General features: G+C 42.6%; 1 protein-coding gene across 2 annotated transcripts in view; it reads right to left on the bottom strand.

Moving 5' to 3' along the window:
• RELL1 (RELT like 1) overlaps nt 1-21,390 on the bottom strand; it is a 72,187-nt gene that overhangs the window by 34,927 nt on the left and 15,870 nt on the right. For both annotated transcript variants that reach the window (XM_027103187.1, XM_027103186.1), the window contains exons 2-3: nt 6,178-6,399; nt 2,071-2,142 (exon numbers count right to left, since the gene is read on the bottom strand). In XM_027103187.1, the coding sequence (XP_026958988.1) occupies nt 2,071-2,142; nt 6,178-6,399 (294 nt within the window). The remainder of the gene's footprint in view (nt 1-2,070; nt 2,143-6,177; nt 6,400-21,390) is intronic.

Below are 21,390 nucleotides of genomic sequence, written 5' to 3'. Positions count from 1 at the left end.
TATTTGTGTACTTCTTATGCAAATTAAAATCCACTTTTTTTATGTGAAAGAAATATGCACCACTGAGTCCTCAAGGATAGCATCACCAAATACTGTTCCCTGAACGAAGGTCTTTAGAAAACAGACATCAAATCCAAGTGATTGCTGTCTTGTTATTTAAAACACCATATTATTAAGTTTGGCTATCTGGTTTTCCATCCCATAGAAACTGAAAGCTACAAAGTAGAAGAGAGTCAAGGCCATGTTGTATAGATGAAAGAGACCCAGGTAGGGCCAGGCTGCTCCTTAACCATGTGACCAACCACTTGGAGTATTCCTTTCTTCATCTGTAAAATGGGTATAATAATATCAACTCCAGAGGAATATTTTGAGGATTAGATTATGCACATAATGCACCTAGATCTATGCCAAATACGTAAAACCCACTCTGTAAAGAACAATGAAAATTATGCTGAATCATGTGAAATTGCTGCTTCTCTTAGTCAGAAAAACTGACCAGCAGCCCGGGCCAGGCAGATGCTCCAGTTGATAGTGAGGATATGGGGGCAGAGGAGCCCCGGGGAGCGGCTGGGGATGGAAGAGCATGTATTTACTGAGCAGCACGGAGGTATTTCTACTTTTGGACAAATGGCTCAGGTGCAGCAGTGCAGGCTGCATGTGTCAGCACTGACCAGGGCACAGACAGAGCCCAAGGAAAACATTTTCTTTTAAATTCTCATGAGAATTCAAAGTATGGAGATCTGCGGATACTGGAGATGTTGACTGAAAATAATGCACGACCTAAAAGTTGAGAGGTTATGTTTTATTCAGTGGACAAACCTGAGGACCTACGGCCGGGACACAGCATCTCAGACAGCTCTGAGGGAGTGCTTTGGAGAGGCAACCCCAGGATATACAGGGGTTTTTGCAACAAAGACCAGGTAGTCGGAACATCAAAAGATGACTATTAATTAAAGAAAACCAGACATCTCGAGTTAAGGAATGTAGTTCTTTTCTATGTATGGGAAGATGCAAGAGTCTGGGTTCACTGAAGTCATTCCTTTGATATGCACCTCAGCTCTCCGGGGCCAGTATCCTGTGCACCCTGAGTCTCCTCAGGGAGCACCGCTGGGGCAGATGTGATGGCTTGATGGCTGCAACATCCTTTGTTTACTGACATGACAGGTGACATTTTTAGTTCACAGGTATATGGGTAGGAGTGCCACACACCTCAAAAGTCACTCGGGGTGCGGAATCTTATGGAGACAATCACCTTCAAAACAATGACCCTGATTTACCTAATCAAGATTAAACTAATCCTGAATAGTTTAGGAAGATGGGGAAGATTAGGAAGATGGGGGTTTAGAATACATTTCAGAGGGGAAAAAAGTGCTTAAAGCCATAAAGGTTAGACTTTTTAGAAGTTTTAACACTTAAGAATAGATCACAGAATGGGCAAATCCATGGAGACAGAAAGCAGAGGAGGGGTTGCCAGAGGATGAAGGGAAAGGGGATGGAGAATGGGGAGTGACTGCTTAGTGGGTACAGAGTTTGGGATGATGAAAAAGTTCTGGAGCTAGATAGTGGTGACGGCTGTACATCATTGTGAACGTACTCAAGGCCAATGAATTGTCCATTTTAAAATGGGTATAACGGTACATTTTACATTATGCGTATTTTACCACAATATGTTTAAAAGCACAAAAAAAGGAATAGATAATATTTGAGTGCTTATTATACAAGCACTTTATGTGCAATATGTCACAACAATGCTATGCGATAAGTATTATTTTAGAGGAGGAAAATGAGGCGCCATGATGTAATATGACTTTCCCCAAATCGAGGTGAGGCCAGGAATAAAAGGTAAGCCTCCGGGGCTGACTCTACGATGACTGACTCTTAGAAAACACTTCTGTGAAACTCCCCTGGTCAGATAATGCTGGAAGCTGAGCTATTTGTGAGCTTAGGTAAAAGGTGTCAATAACTTCAGAAACATTGACAGGACAATCTATACAAATCATGACTCTTTGAAGCAGGTTTTTAATAAAACATACGAATACTGAATTGTTCTGGACACTAAAACAACCATACCTTCGTTTTTCATGATGTAGTGGACAATTTGCCCAACGGTGTCACTATTTTCATTTACACTGTCGTTCAACTCTGAAAGAGAAACGGGAGGGGAGGACAGGTTACAATTGGTCACTTGCATCAGGTCAACGAGACGTGCAGTCTTAGAGCCCAAGACCTCTCTGAACAGTGTCCAGAAAGTTCAGCTGATCCCCATGGTGCTAAGAGCTCTGCTTTCTTCCTTCAACCCCAAGCTGCCTGACTGAAAGCACACAGTGACTTCCCTGGCATAAGAGGCATAAAAAGTATCAGAGTTGTCCATCGATCTCAAGTCCAAACACACACTCAGTTTCCAAGACAACAATTCCATGTATCTATATCAGTCCTTACAACTATTATTTCTCTCTCATCGTTTTGTTAAACCCTTAAGGGAAATGGAAAGAAAAAAGACAGTTAAAAGGAAAACTTCTTGGATTTTATTTTAACTGCAGATGTACTATATAAATTTAGAAAATTAATTCATTTATTAAATTGGGTAATTATTGGGCTTCCCTGGTGGCGTAGTGGTTGAGAGTCCGCCAGCCGATGCAGGGGACACGGGTTCGTGCCCCGGTCCGGGAAGATCCCACGTGCCGTGGAGCGGCTGGACCCGTGAGCCATGGCCGCTGAGCCTGCGCGTCCGGAGCCTGTGCTCCGCAACAGTGAGAAGCCCGCGTACAGCAAAAAAAAAAAAAAAAAAAAATTGGGTAATTATTCGTCTGTGTTTTTACAAGACTCTTCTTTTAAATGTACTTCCAAATGATCTAAATGTTGGTCGCAGTTAATTGCCTACAGACTCAGTTTACTTTGAGAGACTCTGAACATGGGATAGTCCTTGAAAAAAAAGAATCAAATCTCCACTCTGAAACTGATCCTTATAATTTGCTTCCATAACACAGGAAGGAAGAGGGAGGGTTGATCTAGCTCACAAAGAATGAATCAAGGTGTGCGGTGTCCTACCCGTGTACCTGGAAAATGGTCTTCTCCATCCAAGCTGCTTGCTCTCATGAATACGCATGTTTGGTTGCACAGTGCACTTGCTAATGGCTAAGCCGACCTACAGAGCATCTAGGAAGGAGGAGGGGGAGGCCCCGCCTTCTGTTGACAAACACCCAGCCTTGGTTTGCTCATAAGCTCAAACATGACTCATCCTGCGACCGTCCTCTCTCTCTGGCTCAAAGGTCAGTGGGGGTGGGAAAAACCAACAGGGCGGCAAGCTGGCAAGGAATGAAGAAGCTCCCGCACTCTGCCCTTGGGGCCGGCTTGAAGGCTGACCTATTCCAACTGTCACCTTTCTGCAAAAACTATCCTTTGAGAGGCTGAAAGGGATAAGGAGAGTTAGCTACTACTCCCCAAGGCCCTAAAGGGTGGTTGGAAAGTACATCTGTGGAGAAAACAGGATTTCATCTCTCAGCGTTTTCCAAACACAATCCAGCAACTCCACTTTAAGAGGAAAAGCTGAGACTGTCTGAAGTCAATACGAAAGCACCAGCTCTTGCCATATTTTCACTGCAATGTTCACACAACCTCTTACTTAATAAACATAGACTCTAACCTCATAGATTTAAGACAGAACTCCCCAGCAAAACTAACAGCACAAGACTGGTGAGACGTATTCAGTTTTCCCATTGTTCTTATTGGAATCTAATTCAATAATAGTAAGGGTTAATATTTACTGAGTGGCCATGTGTGACAAACACCAAATATATATTCTCTATAAACTTCACAATAATCTTACAAGGTGGAGATTACTGTTCTCACTTAAATTAAAATTTTAATTAAATTAGTATTAAATTAATGAAATTAAATTTAAGTTAAATTATACATAGCAGCATATATAACATATGTAACTTGCCCGAGGCCACAAGGCAAATAAGAGTAAATGATTTAGTAGGTATTTAATAAATGAAAGCAAGGTTTATAACTCTAGGTGTGCTTCCTGTGAAATCTACAGTAACACTACACCACACCATCTGCCTTTAAGATGGATCATTTTGTAAAAGTTGGTGAGGATGCGGAGAAAAGGGAACACTTCTGCACAGCTGGTCAGAGTGTAAACTGGTGCAGCCAGTGTGGAAAACAATATGGAGGTTCCTCAAAAAATTAAAAATAGAAGTACCCTATGATCCAGTCATTCCATTCCCAAAGGAAATGAAAACAGGATCTCGAAGATTTATATGCACTCCCATGTTTATTGCAGAATTATTCACAATAGCCAAGATATGGAAACAACCTAACTGCCCATCAAGGAATGAATGGGTAAAGAAGATGTGATATATATATATATATATAATGGAATAGTATTCAGCCATGAGAAAGGAGGACATCCTGCCATTTTTGACAACACAGATGGACTTTAAGCACATTATGCTTAGTGAAATAAATCACACACAGAAAAAGACAAGTACTGTATGTTATCACTTGTAAGTGGAAACTAAAAAAGCCAAAGTTGTAAAAATAGAGAGTGGTTACCAGGGCATAAGGGATGAGGAGAGAGTGAAATGGAGCAGGGCCCTGTGGTCTATACGCCCACATCCTCTGCCTGCCTTTTGCCTGTGGAAAAACTTTAGCCAAAGAATAAGTTTAATCAGAGAAGTGAGAAAATGCAGAAGCAGAGAAAAGCAGTCAAGCAGGACAAGACAATAATAGTCACTAAGCAAACTCAAGCCAAAGCAAGGACCTCTAGTTCCTTCTCAAGGGCTGTAGATAACATTCTGAGCCGTATCCTGCGAGCTGTCTTGTAGATACTGAAAGCCCCACCAGGTGGAAGAAGTTAACTACATGATGACCAGGCTGTAACCACGACATAAGCTGCCACAATTCTGAGAACTGGCCTCAAGGAAATGGGAAAAAACTGACCCTGGAAAGATTAACTGCACTTAAAACTATCAAGGGCTTCCCTGGTGGCGCAGTGGTTGAGAGTCCGCCTGCCAATGCAGGGGACACGGGTTCGTGTCCCGGTCTGGGAAGATCCCACATGCCGCGGAGCGGCTGGGCCCGTGAGCCATGGCCGCTGAGCCTGCGCGTCCGGAGCCTGTGCCCTGCAGCGGGAGAGGCCACAACAGTGAGAGGCCCGTGTACCGAAAAAAAACAAAACAATCAAGATGGGCTTCCCTGGTGGCGCAGTGGTTAAGAATACGCCTGCCAATGCAGGAGACACGGGTTCGAGCCCTGGCCCGGGAAAATCCCACATGCCGCGGAGCAACTAAGCCCGTGCACCACAACTACCGAGCAGCTACTGAGCCTGCGCTCTAGAGCCCGTACTCCGCAACAAGAGAAGCCACCGCAATGAGAAGCCTGCGCACCACAACGAAGAGTAGCCCCCGCTCGCTGCAACTAGAGAAAGCCCGTGCACAGCAACGAAGACCCAAGGAAGCCAGAAATACATGAATAAAATAAATAAATTTATAAAAAACAAAACAAAAAACAATCAAGATGACACTGGTCAGACCACCACATGACCAATTTCAAGATGACTGTCAGAGCTGACTATGCTGTTTCTTCATGTAGCTCCCTCCCTTCGTCTATAAAAGCTCTTTTGCCCCCTGATGGTCGGGGGCGGGGGGTAGTCAGCCTTTGGACAGGAGTCCATTCACCCTCCCCCCTCACCCCCCGGTTGCCAGCACCCAAAATAAACCACCAACGTGGCCTTTTTATTGGCTTTTGAGCAGCGAGCAGCCAGACACCACCTTCGGTTACAATAGGGCAGATGTTGCTTAAGGGTACAAACTTAGAACAAATAGTAAATAAGCCTTAGAGATCGAATGCACAGTATAGTGAATATAGGCAACAATATTGTATTATAATCATCAAACCTGCTCAGAGACTAGAACTTAATGATTTCTGCCACTAAAAAGAAATGACAATTACGTACTGTGATAGAGGTGCTAAATATCGCTACAATGGCAATCATATTACAATATACAAATGTATCCGATTGACGTGTTGTACACTTTAAATTTACATAATGTCAATATATAAAAAAAGATGGATCATTTGCCTTATAGAGATGGAAAATATACGTTACTGGTTTCTGATTTAAAAGTCGTCTGCACTCACATTCCCATAAAAAGAAGTCAGGTGATTTACCTATCTTTTCAACCTTTTCTTCTTCCACGTCTTGCTCAGCTTCTGTTGTACAACGATAGCCTTTCTTCTTAAGCAGGTGGCAGATGAGGACGCCGAAGAGACCCATGATGAAGAACACAGGGACAAGCGCGTACGCAATGTATTCTGGGTGTCCATTTCCATTGTTCGTGGGCGAGGGCGTCGTCTCAGTTCTGGAGTGTAACAGGCGGCTGCCATCATTGTCTGAGGAAGAAACATGCACAGCTGCATCAGACATCTACTGGGGACAAGGAAACTCTGACAACCTTGGGAAATGTTCCTGTTAAATGTCAGTCTGCTTCCAAAACCACGGGCCACGCAGAGACTGGCAGGTCTGGCAGGACAGGCACACAGGCTTGTGCTGAAACAGTCTTGAGTTCCCATCCTGTCCCTGCTACTCAGCACCTGGGTCCCACCCTGGGTAATTTTTTTTTAATCCTCTCCAAACCAGCCTCTGCTTCTTCCTCTAAAAGAGTACCTACACAGCGTGGAGTGAATGTACAGAGTTTCAGTGAAGGGTCCACACAGAGCAAACACACCATCACTAGGTGGTATCACAGCAGACTACTTAGTGGTTAAGAGCACAGACTCAGGAGACAGTGTGGTCACATCCTGGCTCTACCGCTTAGCAGCTGTGTGACGCTGGATGATGACTTAATCTCCATGCCTTGGTGTCTTGTAAAATAGGCACACTAATAGTAGCTACCCACCCTTCTAGGCTTGTTATGAAGATTAAATAAATGAATACATGTAAAACATCCAGAACCATTTCTACAACAGAGTAAATGCTCAGCTTGGCTCAACTACATGCCAGGCACCATTCCAGGCATCTGGGACATACCACTGAGCAAAACAAAGATCCCTGTCCTCATGGAGTGTATGTCCCAGAAAGATTTAGTAAACTGACAGATCTAGTGTATGAAAAAAGAGAGAAAAATCCACGACGGCATCAAGTTTTGGCTCAGGGATACAAACATAAAAATGGAAGCACATGCATTTGTTTGTTTACTAACCCAAATTAGCATTTATGGCATGCCCATTATATGAAAAGCACCAGCTGGGAGCTGGAGAGAGAGTGGAAAATAACACAGCATGACCAACGCCATCTTGGAGCTTGTAGGGTAGTATCGGAAACAGGCACTAAACAAGTGAACAGCTGGGCAGGCATGAGAGATTGGGAGAAAGGCCGAGGAAGGTATGCATGGGGCATTAAAAGAAACAGTAATAGTGGGGACCTATTTTATGACATGGGGCAGCTGGGAAGGGGGCATCTTTGGGAGAGAAGGAGACATTTGCTTTTGGACAAGTCAAAATGCCACATGGACTTACGCCAGAGGCAGCCGGATATCTGGGCCCAAGAGCATGCTACGTAGGCTCTCAAGAAGTTCCCATATATGGGGAACTGAGTCACATCTATGAAGGAGTGAGACGGAAAAACAGTGAGCCCGGCTCGTACAATCATAAGATACGGCCAGTTAAGATAACGGAGAAAGAGCCGACTGTGTGGAAAATCAACAAAATACCAGTTCACACACATAAAATGAGAAGGGAGTTATCAAACAAAGGAGAAGGGACTTCCCTGGTGGCACAGTGGATAAGACTCCACGCTCCCAATGCAGGGGGCCCACGTTCGATCCCTGGTCAGGGAACTAGATCCCACATGCATGCCACAACTAAGGAGCCTGCCTGCCACAACTAAGACCCAGCACAACCCAATAAACAAATAAATAAATATTTAAAAAAAACAAAAACAAAGGAGTGGGTCAGGTAGGATGTGGACTAAAGAAAAATGTGGGATTTCACTGAAGTGAAGTCTCACTATTTGGGATACTCAGATTCTGAAGTAATAAAATAAGCTTTTCTACATCATGGAGATTCACACATATTGCTTGAGAAACCCAGAAACTGGAAAGCTAGATGCATTTAACTATAAACTCTCTCAAGAGTATTTTGATGAAAAAAAAAACCAAAAAATACCCGTGTTGTAATGATTACATGGGGACAGAGACTAGGTGTGAAGTGACCACATTTCTTTACTGCAGCAAATAGTATCAAACAGAAGCCACAGGACAAAAGGCGCTCTCTCTCTCTCTCTCTCTCTCTCTCTCTCTCTTTCTCTCTCTCTCTCTCTCTCTCTCTCTCTCTCTCTCTCTCATGGAACTATCCATTATCTTTGAACATGAAAGGAAACTGCTGGTTTCTTAGGTTTGTAAAAGGTTGCATTCATTATTTTATCATGCAACCTCTAGAATTTGGCATAATCTATATATTTTTTCTGATTTCTCTTCCAAGAATATAATTAATAAATAAATGAATAAATAAATAAGAGAATACACACACACACTTCCCTAAACATATGCAAATATATCATCTAAATTAGGGTTTAACCTCAAGATTTACTTTCAGTAAAACCCAGAATATTCAACTCCTTTTATAATTCTAAGTGTGTTATTTATTAATTCCTTTTTAAAAACACATATGCCATGCAACAGGAATAGGTAAAGCAGGCAACATGCTAAGACTGAAAGAGTTTTACTCAGAATTGTGGTCTGTTTCAATCTGGAGGTGATAATAAATTCTCTTTGGGAAGCAGTAGAAACAGAGATGAAAGCAGAGGGGCTCCAAATTGGAGCCAAACAGCTCCTCCTGAATCAGGTGGTTGAGAATGTGTGTTCATCATTAATTTGACATCTAGCAAACCCTTGCAAATACTATGTATTTACAGTTTGTGATTTACAAACATATTAGCAGTCATTTAATTTCATAATTATTGCACCATGGAAAAAACTGAAGAAGATATGAATCTAAATTAGTGAAACATGAATTACAGAGATGCACTGTAGTTAAAAAAAGGTCAGGGCTTCCCTGGTGGCGCAGTGGTTGAGAGTCTGCCTGCCGATGCAGGGGACACGAGTTCGTGCCCCGGTCCGGGAAGATCCCACATGCCGCGGAGTGGCTAGGCCCGTGAGCCATGGCTGCTGGGCCTGCGCGTCCGGAGTCTGTGCTCCGCAACGGGAGAGGCCACAACAGTGAGAGGCCCGCGTACAGCAAAAAAAAAAAAAAAAATGTCAGACTGCCTGGCATAAATAACAGCTTGGCCAATTACTAGGCATGTCACCTTGGGCAAGTTTTTTAACTGCTAGGTGCTCAGTTTCCTCATCTGTAAAACAGAATCAAAATGATTGTACCTTTCTATGATGACTTTAAGACATGTCCCCAAATTCTTTGGCACTGCTCCCGTGGAGAGGTGAGGTCTATATCTCCTCCCCTTGAAGATATATTCTGTGCTTTGCCTGACCAATGGAATATGTTGGAAGTGATATTTTGTCAGTTTCTAAGTCCCAGGCCTTAAGAAACTGACAGCTTCCGCTTCCTATCTCTTGGGACACTTGCTTTTGGAAGCCAGCCACCATGCTGTGAGGAAACCCAAGCTCCCCCAAGAAGAAAAATCAATAATAGTCATCAACATGACAACTATGTAATTGAGATATCTTAGAAGTAGACTCTATAACCTCAGTTGATGCTGCATGGAGCAAAGATGAGCCATTTCTGATGAACCCTGCCCAAACTGTAGATTCAGGCAAAATAAATGATTGTTATTGTTTTAAGCCACTGAGTTTTGTGGTAATTTTTTATATAGCAATAGTAACTGGAAGACTACTTCCTAAAGTCATTGTGAGGATTAAATACATTAACATGTAAAACACTTAAAAGGGTATGTAGGAAAAGATAAGCACTATAAAAGTGTTTAGGCATCACCTTGATAGAACTACACTATCCAATAGGTAACCACTAACCACAAATAGTTACTTAAATTTAAATCAATTAAAAATAAATAAAATTTAAAATTCAGTTCCTCAGTTGGACTAACCACTTTTCAAGTGCTCAATAGTCACACGTGGCTAATTGCTTCCATATTGGACAGGTCAGATGAAGAACATTTCCATCATTGTACAACCCTGTTATAGACTGTAAAGAATCACTGAAGAGCAAAATGTTGACTGGAGACTCTACTGTGATCTACCTCAACAATTTAATTAAGAATAACTTTTAAATCACAAAGTAACTACTCACAATTAACACCTAAGATATTTGTTAACTGAGGTAGGCTTAGCTTTCCTTCAATTTACACTAATAATTTGCTTAGAGATACTGTGTCCACCTTTTTTCTTTATCCCCTGCTGACTCATACCTGAATTCTGAAAAAAATATTTATTTGAGTCCAAATTAATAGTAAAGGTTGTCATAGCATTATTTATAAAAGTCAAAAAACAGCAACGACCTGCATATTTGATAATGGGATAATAATAAAATATCTAAGTCAATCATTATCTATCCATTTGATGGAATAACACACACCATTTAAAACTATTTATGAAGATTTTGTGAAGATATGGAAACACACATGATTCAGTGTTGAATTTTAAAAAGTTGGATTCAAAATCTTACATACAGTATGCTCCAACTAGTAAAAAAAAAAAATGAATGAAGGCATAAAACGTACGAGAAATGACCAAAATAATAAGTGATTCTGGGTAATTGAATAATAGGATAATTATTAATTTTATTTTTATGCTTTTCTGTAGTTTTCTAAAATTCTTACATATGTATTACTTTTGTACCAAGGCGGTAGACGCTAAAAAAAAGAAAAAGATACAGAGCAGAGGTTGTCAGCCATTTGGGAGTCACAGATCCCTTTGTAAACCTGTCCAAAATTGTGCCTCCAAGTTCTACAAGCTCTAGATGCTAGGTTCATATAAAGGCACGTGATTTGATAAGGATGATTCCCAAGTTTCTGCTTGAGTAACATGGTGGACATTGGTGCCATTCATTGAGATGAGAAATACCTGAAAAAAAATCAAGTCTGCATGGTGCTATGGGTTGAATTTTGCCTCACCCCCAATTCATATGTTGAAGTCCTAACCCCAAGTGACTATATTAGGACATAGGGTCTTTACAAAGGTATAAAATGAAGTCATTAGGGTGGGCCCTAATCCCATATGGCTGCTGTCCTTTAAAAAAAGGGAAATTTGGAGATAGACAAGCACAAAGTAAAAACACTATGTGAAGGTAAAGGCAGAGGTCAGGATGATGCTTTATAGAAGCCAAGGAACATCAAAGATTGCCAGCGAACCATCAGAATCTAGAAGAGAAGCACTGAACAGATTCTTTCTCACAGCCCTCAGGAGAAGAAACCCTGCTGACCCTGATCTTGGACTTGTAGCCTACAGAACAGTGAGTCAATAAATCTCTCCTTTTTAAGTCACCCAGTTTGTGGTACTTTGTTTCAGGGGCCCTAGCTCATATACTTGCGTGGAGAAGACAATAGCACATGTTCGGTTTTGAACATGTAGTGATAAAGGTAAGCACGGAGACACCCAGATGGAAATATCCATTGAGCAACTGGATCTACTCCATGAGGACCTGAGGAAGAGAAGCCAGGGTTCTACCTTAGAACAGAGAAGAAGTTTCCAGGAGGAATCAGCAGTCAGCTAGGTCAGATGCTTCAAGAGAGAGGAGCTAAAATAAGAAGGAAACATAAAATGGTACATCCACCATGGAAAACAGTATAGAGCTTCCTCAGAAAACCTAAAAATAGAACTACCAAATGATGCAGCAATTCCATTTCTGGGTATCTATCCAAAAGGAATGAAATCAGGATCTTGAAGAGATAGCTGCACTCCCATGTTCTCCGCAGCATTATTTACAATAGCCAAGACTTGGGAACAACGTAAATGTTCGCTGATGGTTGAGAGGATAAAGAAATGTGACATATACATAAAATCGAATCCCATTCAGCTTTAAAAAAGGAGGAAATCCTGCCGTAAAGGACAACAAAGATGGACCTGGAAGACATTATGCCAGGTGAAATGAGCCAGTCACAGAAAGACAAATACTACATGATTCCACTTACATGAGGCACCTAAAGTAGTCAAGTTCATAGAAAGAGAGTAGAATGGTGGTTGCCAGGAGCCAGCTTTGGCGGGGGCCGGGGTGGGGGGGGTAGTTGCTATTCAACGGAGATAAAGTTTCAGTTATGCAAGATGAATAAGTTCCAGATATTTGCTGTACAGCATTGTGCCCTCTGTTAACAATACCGTATTGTGCACTTAAAAATTTGTTAAGAGGGTAATTCTCATGTTAAGTGTTCTTATCACAATTAAAAAAAAATAAAGAGAGAAACACCCTAAGAAGAATATTTAGAAAGATTATTGAGAAAAACTCAAACAAATTGGGCCACATAGAAGTTCCAAAGAATACACAGAAAGCCTTTAGTTGCTGAATCAGAAAGTAACTGGAAATTTTTTTAACTTTCCCCTTGTTGCACTTTGCTCCCTTTCTGTTTCCCCATAGTTTCTTGAAGTAACTTAAAATCCTAAAATAATCTTTAAAATCCTAAAATACATACATACATCATACATAAAATGAAAAAATAAATAAAATAAAATAGGAAGGAAAAAACGGTTGGCAGGAGATCTTTGTGGCCTTGGAGGGACCAGTTTTTCATAGACCAGAAGGTGAGGCTAGATTCCCTGCATTGAAGAGCAGAAACAGCTCAGTTTGCTCTTTCTAGAAGCCCACTATGGGCATTACGAGTAAGGGAGTTCACTTTCAGCGTGAAGGGAAGAAATTTTTATTTGGAGTTTTGAATTTTTTTAAAGTGGCTGAAACCAAAGTGTTTATTTACATGCAGAAGAAGCCAAGGAGCAAAAAGGAGACGGATTAAAAACTTGAATAGGAAAAAAGATACTTCGTCCTGAGGCAGGGTGTCCATGAGTTTGTTCTTTACGTGGATGGAGGGAAGGTGAGCAAACAGATGCCTGAAGATGAGAGATGGCATTTCTTGAGAACTAGAGGGGCCAGAGCAGAAGAGGGGCTGACGGAGACAGTGAGGCTTAGTGGAGAAACAGAAGGAATGTGAGAGGCCAGTGAAAGGACTGCAAGGCCATTCGGGGCACAGCTGAGATGTGCACCCCAAACCTGTAACTGGGTTAACTCATGCAGGGTGGGCCACCGAGCAGGAAAGAGAATAAGAGACCCAAGGGAATCAGACACGAGGGATCAGGGTCAGAATGGAAAGTAGGCTGAACCAGAGGCAGGAAGGGGATGGTTTCAGGCGGGAGTGTTCCAGAAGTGATGGAAGTCTGGCTCAGACTAATTTGTTATACCTCTGTAACTACTAACAATAAGCAGCACCACATTTATGAAGCATTTGCAATCCAGCAGTAAGCCAAGCAGGGAATCTTCACAATAAACTTATGACATAGTCACTGGTATTCTCCCCACGTCACAGATGTGGAAAGGAAGCACAGAAAGGTCAAGGAGCCTTCCCAAGGTCACAGAGCTACTACCTGTCAGTGGCTGGATTGAAACCAGGCAGTCTGGATCCTGCCTGCTTGGACGCTGCTTCCTCTTAGCTGAGCTGAGGTCATCATTTGCCAACTCTTCTGTTAAAATGCTAAATGCTGGTTTGCTCTTATATTTCACAACTTAGATTAAAGGCTCCCCACATCGCAAAACTATGGATTCCAATTAGCACAGCAGGAAGGAGGATGTTTTGAAAATGCCCACCACCAGACCTCAGAGCAGCTTACCCGATGAACAACTGCAAAACTCTATTTGTCCCCCCTCTCTGACCTCCCTTCCAACTCCCAAATCACAGCCCACCTTATGCAGACCACAACCTCGGGTCCCTCGGCCTCTTCAAAACAAGCCCATCACCTCGTCTCCAGGATCCTCTGCACACAGCAAGAGCCATAGAAACAGAGAGTTCTCAGCTCTTACTGATAAAAGTGATTCCCCTCCACATTACAAGAAAAACAGGTCCAGCAAAAGCCAGCGGTTATCAAAATCCTTAGCGTTTTTCTTAGACCCAGCCAGGTTTGGTTAATTCACCATATTTTGAAGACCCACTATGTACTGTGTTTTGCCAAGATCCTATTGACAAAGTCACAAAAGAAGATGTTATATAAAAAACATTAAGACAGCAAGAAACTGAGGAAGAGGTATGAGGAATGGCTCAAAGTCAACCCAAAAAATCAAAAGCAGTTTTCTAGCTTGGATTCCAAGTAATACTTACATTTCCAACTGACCCCAATGGTCAGAGGAGCTGAGAAGAAATGGCGCAGAAATGGCATTCCTTAAACCCAGTGGGCTTAGCTCGAGGGTTGCTAAAATACACATAATGGGGATGACGGTAATAACCTGAGACTCCAGATAAGGAGGCCCTTGTGACTTCTCCCAAGCAGCTTTGTTCCAACCAGGGCCAAGAGCATTTTGATGGTTCTGATAGCAATTCTTCCTCTCCTATCAGGAAAGGGTGTACATTCTCAGAAGCTAGGGTTTCCCAGCAGTGACCCAACAACTCTGTGATGGGAAAAGGACTTGGCTGGTAAGTAGATAACCCACTAAGCTTGGCTGGAACCTTGCTTTTAAACACACAGATACACACCCTATTTTTTTTCAGCAAACATTCAAATCACAGTACCCAAAAGTAGTCTATTTTTGATTTAGATTACTGACTAAGATAGCTAGATATGCATTTCTCTAAAGGGGTTTTTCTTCCTCCAGCTTTGTCCCCAGCTACCTCTGTGATACTAAACAAGTCCCTTCACCCCTCTGCACCTTGGTTTGCTCAGCTGAAAAATTATGTGCTGGACTTCCATGGTGGCGCAGTGGAAAAGATTCCATGCTCCCAAAGCAGGGGGCTTGGGTTTGATCCCTGGTCAGGAAACTAGATCCCTCATGCATGCTGCAACTAAGAGTTCGCATGCCGCAACTACAGAGTCCTCGAGCCACAACTAACACCCAGCGCAACCAAATAAATAAATAAATATTGAAAAAAGAAAAGAAAATTATTAACCATTTAAAAAAATATTATGTGCTAAAACCAATGTCCTTCCTGGTTCTCAAATTTCCATACTCCCCAACCTTTTCCAGCCCTATCCACATTCACTCTGGGTTGATGCTACTGGAGAGGAAAACGCAAGCCCACCCTCCCGTGTCCACAAGGTAAAACCCAAAAAACTCTGAAACAAAAAGTTTTATACCTCATTTCATAGCAAAACCAAATCTGACAAATTCATTGGTAGCAAAACCTGCTCTGATCTGACGTGAGGCTATTTGCAACCCCTATTCCGCTGAGTCTGCTGCAAAATCATTACTATATTTGATTAGATCTCTCGAGGGGGACCTACATATTTAGAGTTTAGGCCATGGGCCCCGAGGGTTTCTGACAGTCACAACCCTATGAGGTGTGTACTATTATTTTAGAGAGAGAAGCTGGAGGTTAGGGAGGGTATGTCACTTGCCCAGGGTCACATGGTTGAAAACTGGTAAGAGCCTGGAGGAAAACCCAGGCAGATACTGTTTCAGGACAGAGCCTCTCAATCCTACCCTGGCAGAGCTAAGATCTACTAGCTCCTGAAAAACAATCCCCTTTATTAAGCTAATTGTTTAAACACATTTTAAATCAATTATGAACACTAATGAAAGGAGAGAATGCAAAGCAAACTCCACAAAACGAAATCATCCCCAAACTGTTTCTGGTTTTAGCTGTGGGGATAATCGAAACCATAGAGCTTTTAAGATATTCCCCCAGCGCCAGTGACTGAGACACAGCATTTGCCCAAATTTTAAAAACTTAAAATGTATGAAGAGAACAAACGAGCTTATATGGAAACTGGAAAACAATGGAAGTCAGTATATAAATAAGTGCTAAACTTTGTAGTGGAACTTCAGGCAGCTGCCAACTTCCAAATGACTCCCAGATAAGCAGCTGCTACTGTCCCACCCTCCCCAACTCCGCAGCTGTGACTAGGCAGGGAGGGACATCCAGACAGGACCCACCTGCCCAGAGTCTACTCACCCATGATACAAAGTCCCTCCCAAAGTATACAGCTACTCAGTTACCTCTATCTTGTCAAATTCCTTGAAATGCTTCCCTGATGCTGGAAAACTCTTGATACTGGACAGCAAAAACCACTAGGGGAACAGATGGAGGCCCAGAATGCTTCCCCAGCAAAACATGCATAAATCAGCAATGTCCGGCTATGAACCCCTGACTTACAGATGCATTTGGCTAAGAGGTCCCTGTACCCTGGGGCTGGGGATCTGGCCAAAATGGAGAGCTCAGGGCAGCAGGAGCACCCCAGGATCCAGAGACAGGCATTAAGCATGGGAGAGGAAAACAGGGAGGGGCGAGTACACAAAGATTTCAACATACTACCTATGCCCAGAAAAGTTCCTTCCCTCCCCCAGTACTTGGCTAAATGTGGCTTCAAATAGCTTTTGTTAGAAACTAATAGGACAAAATCCGGTTAGTAAACCTTGATTGGAGCCTGATTCCAAATTCTAAACAATAATAAAAATTTTAAAACAGCAATAAAGGATATTTTGAGGTCAACAGGAAAATGGCGTAGATAGTAGTACAAATTTATTGTTTATTTTTTTAAGCTATGATCATGGTATTGCAGTTATGTTGAAGGAAGTCCTTAATCCTACAACGTGATGTTAGAGGGATTTAGGGTGAAATGTAACACTGTCTGCAACTTGATTTCAAATAATTCAGCAAAAAAAGTAGGTAGATAGAGGTATGTGGATGGGTGGATGGGCAGATAGATAGATAGGGTGAACAAGTGAATATGGAAAAATATTGAAACCAAGTGGTTAGTGTACAGCAGTCCACTTTACTATTCTTTCAACTCTTCCATAATAAAAGTTCACTAAGTCCCATTTTATCATTTTTTAAATACCCTTTATGGGAGCCTAATTATTATTTTTAATGGGAAAATGCATTTCAATTCCCAACCCAATTACTCAAAAAGGAATGTCTGGAGCACAACCCTTCCCTAAGCTGCAGTTCCTTTGTATAAGTACCTTAGGAGTTGAGAAGGGAAGTAATTGGTGTGGATCCAGGAAGAAAAAGGACTTTATATTAGGTTTCAAAAGAAAAACTTAATTTGGCTGGACAAAAAAAGAGAACAAACATTCTTGACGGGCAGGAGGTTGTGGGACAAAACTGAATTACTCCTGAACCCCAGGTAGCTACCAGAACAGAGGACTGAAACTGGGGTGATGTCAATATAAAGAAACAAAGACACAAAAATTATGATGGAAACTATAAATATTTACCATCTCAGGTTTCCATTCAGACTAGAAGGGGAAAACTAACTTTGCAGAGTAAGAGAAAATCCCTAGCATTCTCCACAACTGTCTTGGATTTACCAATTCTTCAAGAGCACCAAAAGATTGAAAAAAACAGAAAAGAGCCACAGCCCCACAGCTACTCCTTGGGAAGGGATTCAGTTTAGGACACCAGTGCTTTGAGAAGTCAAGGATCTCAACTTCTGGACTCTTCCTGAATCTTCCAGAATACCTCAAACAGTGGTTTGCATTCAGATGACACAGAAGGCTTATCTGACCTGAGCTCACCCCACATGGGGCAAGGTCAGCTTGCCAGTGTCTGCACTGGGACACAGGCCAGGAAGTCACCCACCATGCCTCTAAGACAGAAAAGGCTGAGGAGTCCCAAGGGGAGAAGAACCCCACATCATGGGGTCCTCAGAGAGGGGTATAAGCGAGGGCGTTGCCTAAGGGGCTTCAGGGACCAGGAGAGCTCAGCAGTTTAGACCCCAGCTGAACCTCCCCCCTCCTCTTTTCCTATACTCCTACCCCTTCCTCTGCCTCTCCTCTTTCTCTTGCTATTTTCGGTGTTGTCCATTTGAGAATTTTTTTGTCTTTAGTTACTGTAGCACTGTCAGTTTCCTGGAGATGGGGTGGGTGGGTAGCTGGAGGACAGGAGTGGAGTGAGACTTTGACTGTAGACCCTTCCTCACCTTTCAAATTGTAAATTACATCAACTCAAGAAAAAGTAGAATTTTTTAAAAGACATTTGCTTGATATGTCTGCAAAGCAATGGACTTCAGAAATTCAATAATCACTTCAGATTCTTTTCTAAAGGTGGTGTGTTATAAAGAATGAGTTGCTCCGTTAAGGTAACCGTAGGGCAGCATTCACCGAGTGTTTGCAGTGCTTCATGCACAATTCCATTTCATTTCCACATCTTAAGGTAGGTTGTCTCATTACCCCCATGTGCAGATGAGGAAAATAAGGCCCGTGGAGGTTCAATAACAAGTCCTAACATGTAGTGGGACAGGATTCAAGCCAAGCCTTGAGACCCCAGAGCCCTGCACACTTATCCACATTGTTTAGCAGCGTCTGTAAGAGTGCAGATTTGTTTTCAGTTTTACCTAGTAAGTGACACATGCCTCACAGTAAACAGGTGGGTTAAACCATCACCAGTTGACCACAGAGTTGGGCTGGAGCCCAGGTCTGCACCCCCTCGAATGCCCTTAAACACTAAAAAGGTGCCTCTCGCCAAATGACCCTGTCATGTGTGATAAACATTGGAATCTGCATGCATCTTGTTAAATGTAAGAATCATCTTCATGAAAAAGTGTTAAAGTCAGCTACAGCAAGATAAATTTGTATTGACGTCATTTTTTAAAATATTCTCAGCAGCATAAAATTTCCCAATATTAATTTCTACTACAAAAAGCAAAAGATCACTCTAAAGTAGAACTCTATCTTACTGCTCCATAACTATTATGAAAGTAAAAGGAAGACTTTTTTCTATCTATTGAAAAGCATCTTGTTCACAGGTATGTTTTCACATTATTACTCACAAACTATTATACTTCGAAGCAATTCAATAGTTGTCACAAACATAATTTGTGCTAACAATGTTAGTTGCATGGCATCTAAAAATCTTTCAGAAAGGAAGAAGGAAGGAAGGAAGGGAGGGAGGGAAAGAAAGAATGGAAAAGAAAATCTTCAATCACATACATTATTAGCTAGAGACATCATATAAGATATAAAAGTTTCCACTCAGATGACACTTGACGCTGTCATTGTCTTATCTGAAACGTCTAATCCCAAGGAAGTAGACAAGAGGGTGGATGAGATCCTCATTTTGCAAATAAATCAGTGGTCTAACATGACTTCACTGGGGAGATACAGAAATGAGCCAGGCAGAAGAACCAACACACAAGAGCCACTGACAGCCCCCCACACACACACTTCACTACAAGCACATCTCTCGGGCATACTGTGGTCAACGTTAGGAAACCCAACGTGGGTGACAGAACTTGCAGGAAAAGCCTGATTTAAGCCAAACACTCCTGTTTCCCCAAGTAGCAAGGAGAATGTCCTATCATTGTACCCTGAACCCCTGTCACAGTTCCTGGAACATGGTAGGAGCACCTTAAACTTTTGCCACATGCAACCTGTGAATTGCGAAAGCAGATTCCATCCTTCCAGAAGGGTTCCTCGATTACTGATCAAGTGTCCACTTTCACTGCAACTGGATCAGCAGTTTTGTTAAGATGCTATTTGGTGGGACAGAATGTCCAATGCACTTGTACCTTCATTTGCCAAATGCTGACAGTTTTTAAAAACTTCTATAAATAAGTTCTTTTCAGAGCTGGACGACTGATACATCCCATAGCTTTACCCACTTGTTGGGTAAGCCCTTTCCAAAAGATGTAAATATACCAGCAAACCCCTGTATTCATCAAAATCAACAGAAGGTTCCAGTTAGCAAAGATTCAAAGGAAGGCCACGAATGGCAGCATGTTCCCAAGCCCAGCTTTGGGAACTGGCCCTCCACTGGATTTTCCCAGGACTCCATCATATTCCACACTGCCGCGTCCGTCAAGGAGCGAAGCTGACATACCCTCACCAAAGGCGCTGCCCTCTTTCCACAGGGATGCAATCCCTAACTGATCTGTTCCTGAACATTCCTCACAAGAGGCCAAGCAGGGACTAGGTTAGAAATTATTTAAACTACGGGAGGACGCTAACCAGCAAGGGCCAGGACAAAACCACCAAATGGGGAGAGGACAGGCCCGGATAGTCTGTTTCTAGCAGAAACTGCAAGAGGGGGGCCCAGGGAGGAGGGGGTTCCCTTACGAACCAGTGACTGCCCTGGAGCTCCACAGAGAGGGCGCTGACTCAGAGGACCAGGCCACCAGGAGCTAGGTCCCCGGTTTCTGGCTAAAACCCACCCCTGCCAGGGTGGGAGTACAGCCAAGTAATTTCTACCACGCAGAAGACAACACAAACTACCCACGTGGGAAAACTAGGTGTGGTGCCGAGCCGGGTGGGCTTCAAAAAGGAAAACTGCCGGGTGACCGGCCCTACAGAGGGAGAGAGGGATTTAGTGACTGATTCTCCAGGGGTGTGTTGGGGGTTCACCATCCCACATCCAGGGCCTCTGGGAGTTCAACCACTCTACCACCATTCACTAAGAGCGGCAAACCTCTACCAGTGCTTATTTCTGAGCTGGGCGTCTTTACTCCCGTTATCTTTTTTTTTTTTTAATCTTCAGGACTCTTAGATAGGTCCCATCTTAGAAATGGAGACATTAAAGAACAAAGTATTGAGGTCAAGGTCACTCATCTGGGGAGCGGCCAGGATTTGAACCAAGGTCTGTTGCAGGCAGGGCTCAAGCTCTCAACCAAAGCTGCTCCCTAGAAAGAAAGAAGGCAAAGAGCAGAAGCTAGGTTTTTCTTGCTTCCTGCCTGTGAGACCCCAGGCAAGTCCATTAACTTCCCAGTGACCCAGTTTCCTCATCTCTAAAATACAGATAAACAAAAAATAAATAAATAAATAAAATACAGATAATAATAGAATGGTTTCTGAGCAGTAATGATATGAACTCGGGTTTAGCCAGGGTCCTAGCACAGAGTAAGTGCTCAATAAACATTAGCTAGCATTGCTGTGATGCTCGTTATCAGTGGTAATAAGTGTAAACACTGCTATCCTCACAAAGCTTCCAGCTCAGCTGGGAATACAAAGCCAACAGACAGGAATAGACACTGAAGCGTGTGAGCCCAACTGGAGGGACAGAGTTAAATGTGGGGGGCAGAGAAATACCTTAAACCCTGGAGGTGAGGGAGCAGCTGCCCAAGGCAGCACTGCGGGGGCCAGTCTGTAGCTCCCATAACGCTGACTTCAGTCCAGTTTCTCTTCCTTCCAGGAACAGGAAGGGGTAACAATTAAACAGAAAACTACAAAAGTCCTAAATGCAGGGTTTTCCAATTAGTCACAGGTTAAGTCAGGCAGTGTTCCTGCTAGACAGGCACGTGGCCAGCCTCGTGCGAATATGGAAACTGGCGAGCAGAGATGGTATAT

Source organism: Aethalodelphis obliquidens, unplaced genomic scaffold, assembly GCF_003676395.1.
Source record: "Aethalodelphis obliquidens isolate GAN/ISIS:26980383/991018 unplaced genomic scaffold, ASM367639v1 scaffold6, whole genome shotgun sequence".
In the NCBI taxonomy this organism is placed as follows: Eukaryota; Metazoa; Chordata; class Mammalia; order Artiodactyla; family Delphinidae; genus Aethalodelphis; species Aethalodelphis obliquidens.
Note: the sequence above shows the minus strand (reverse complement) of the source record. Positions and strands in the feature narration are given on the sequence as shown.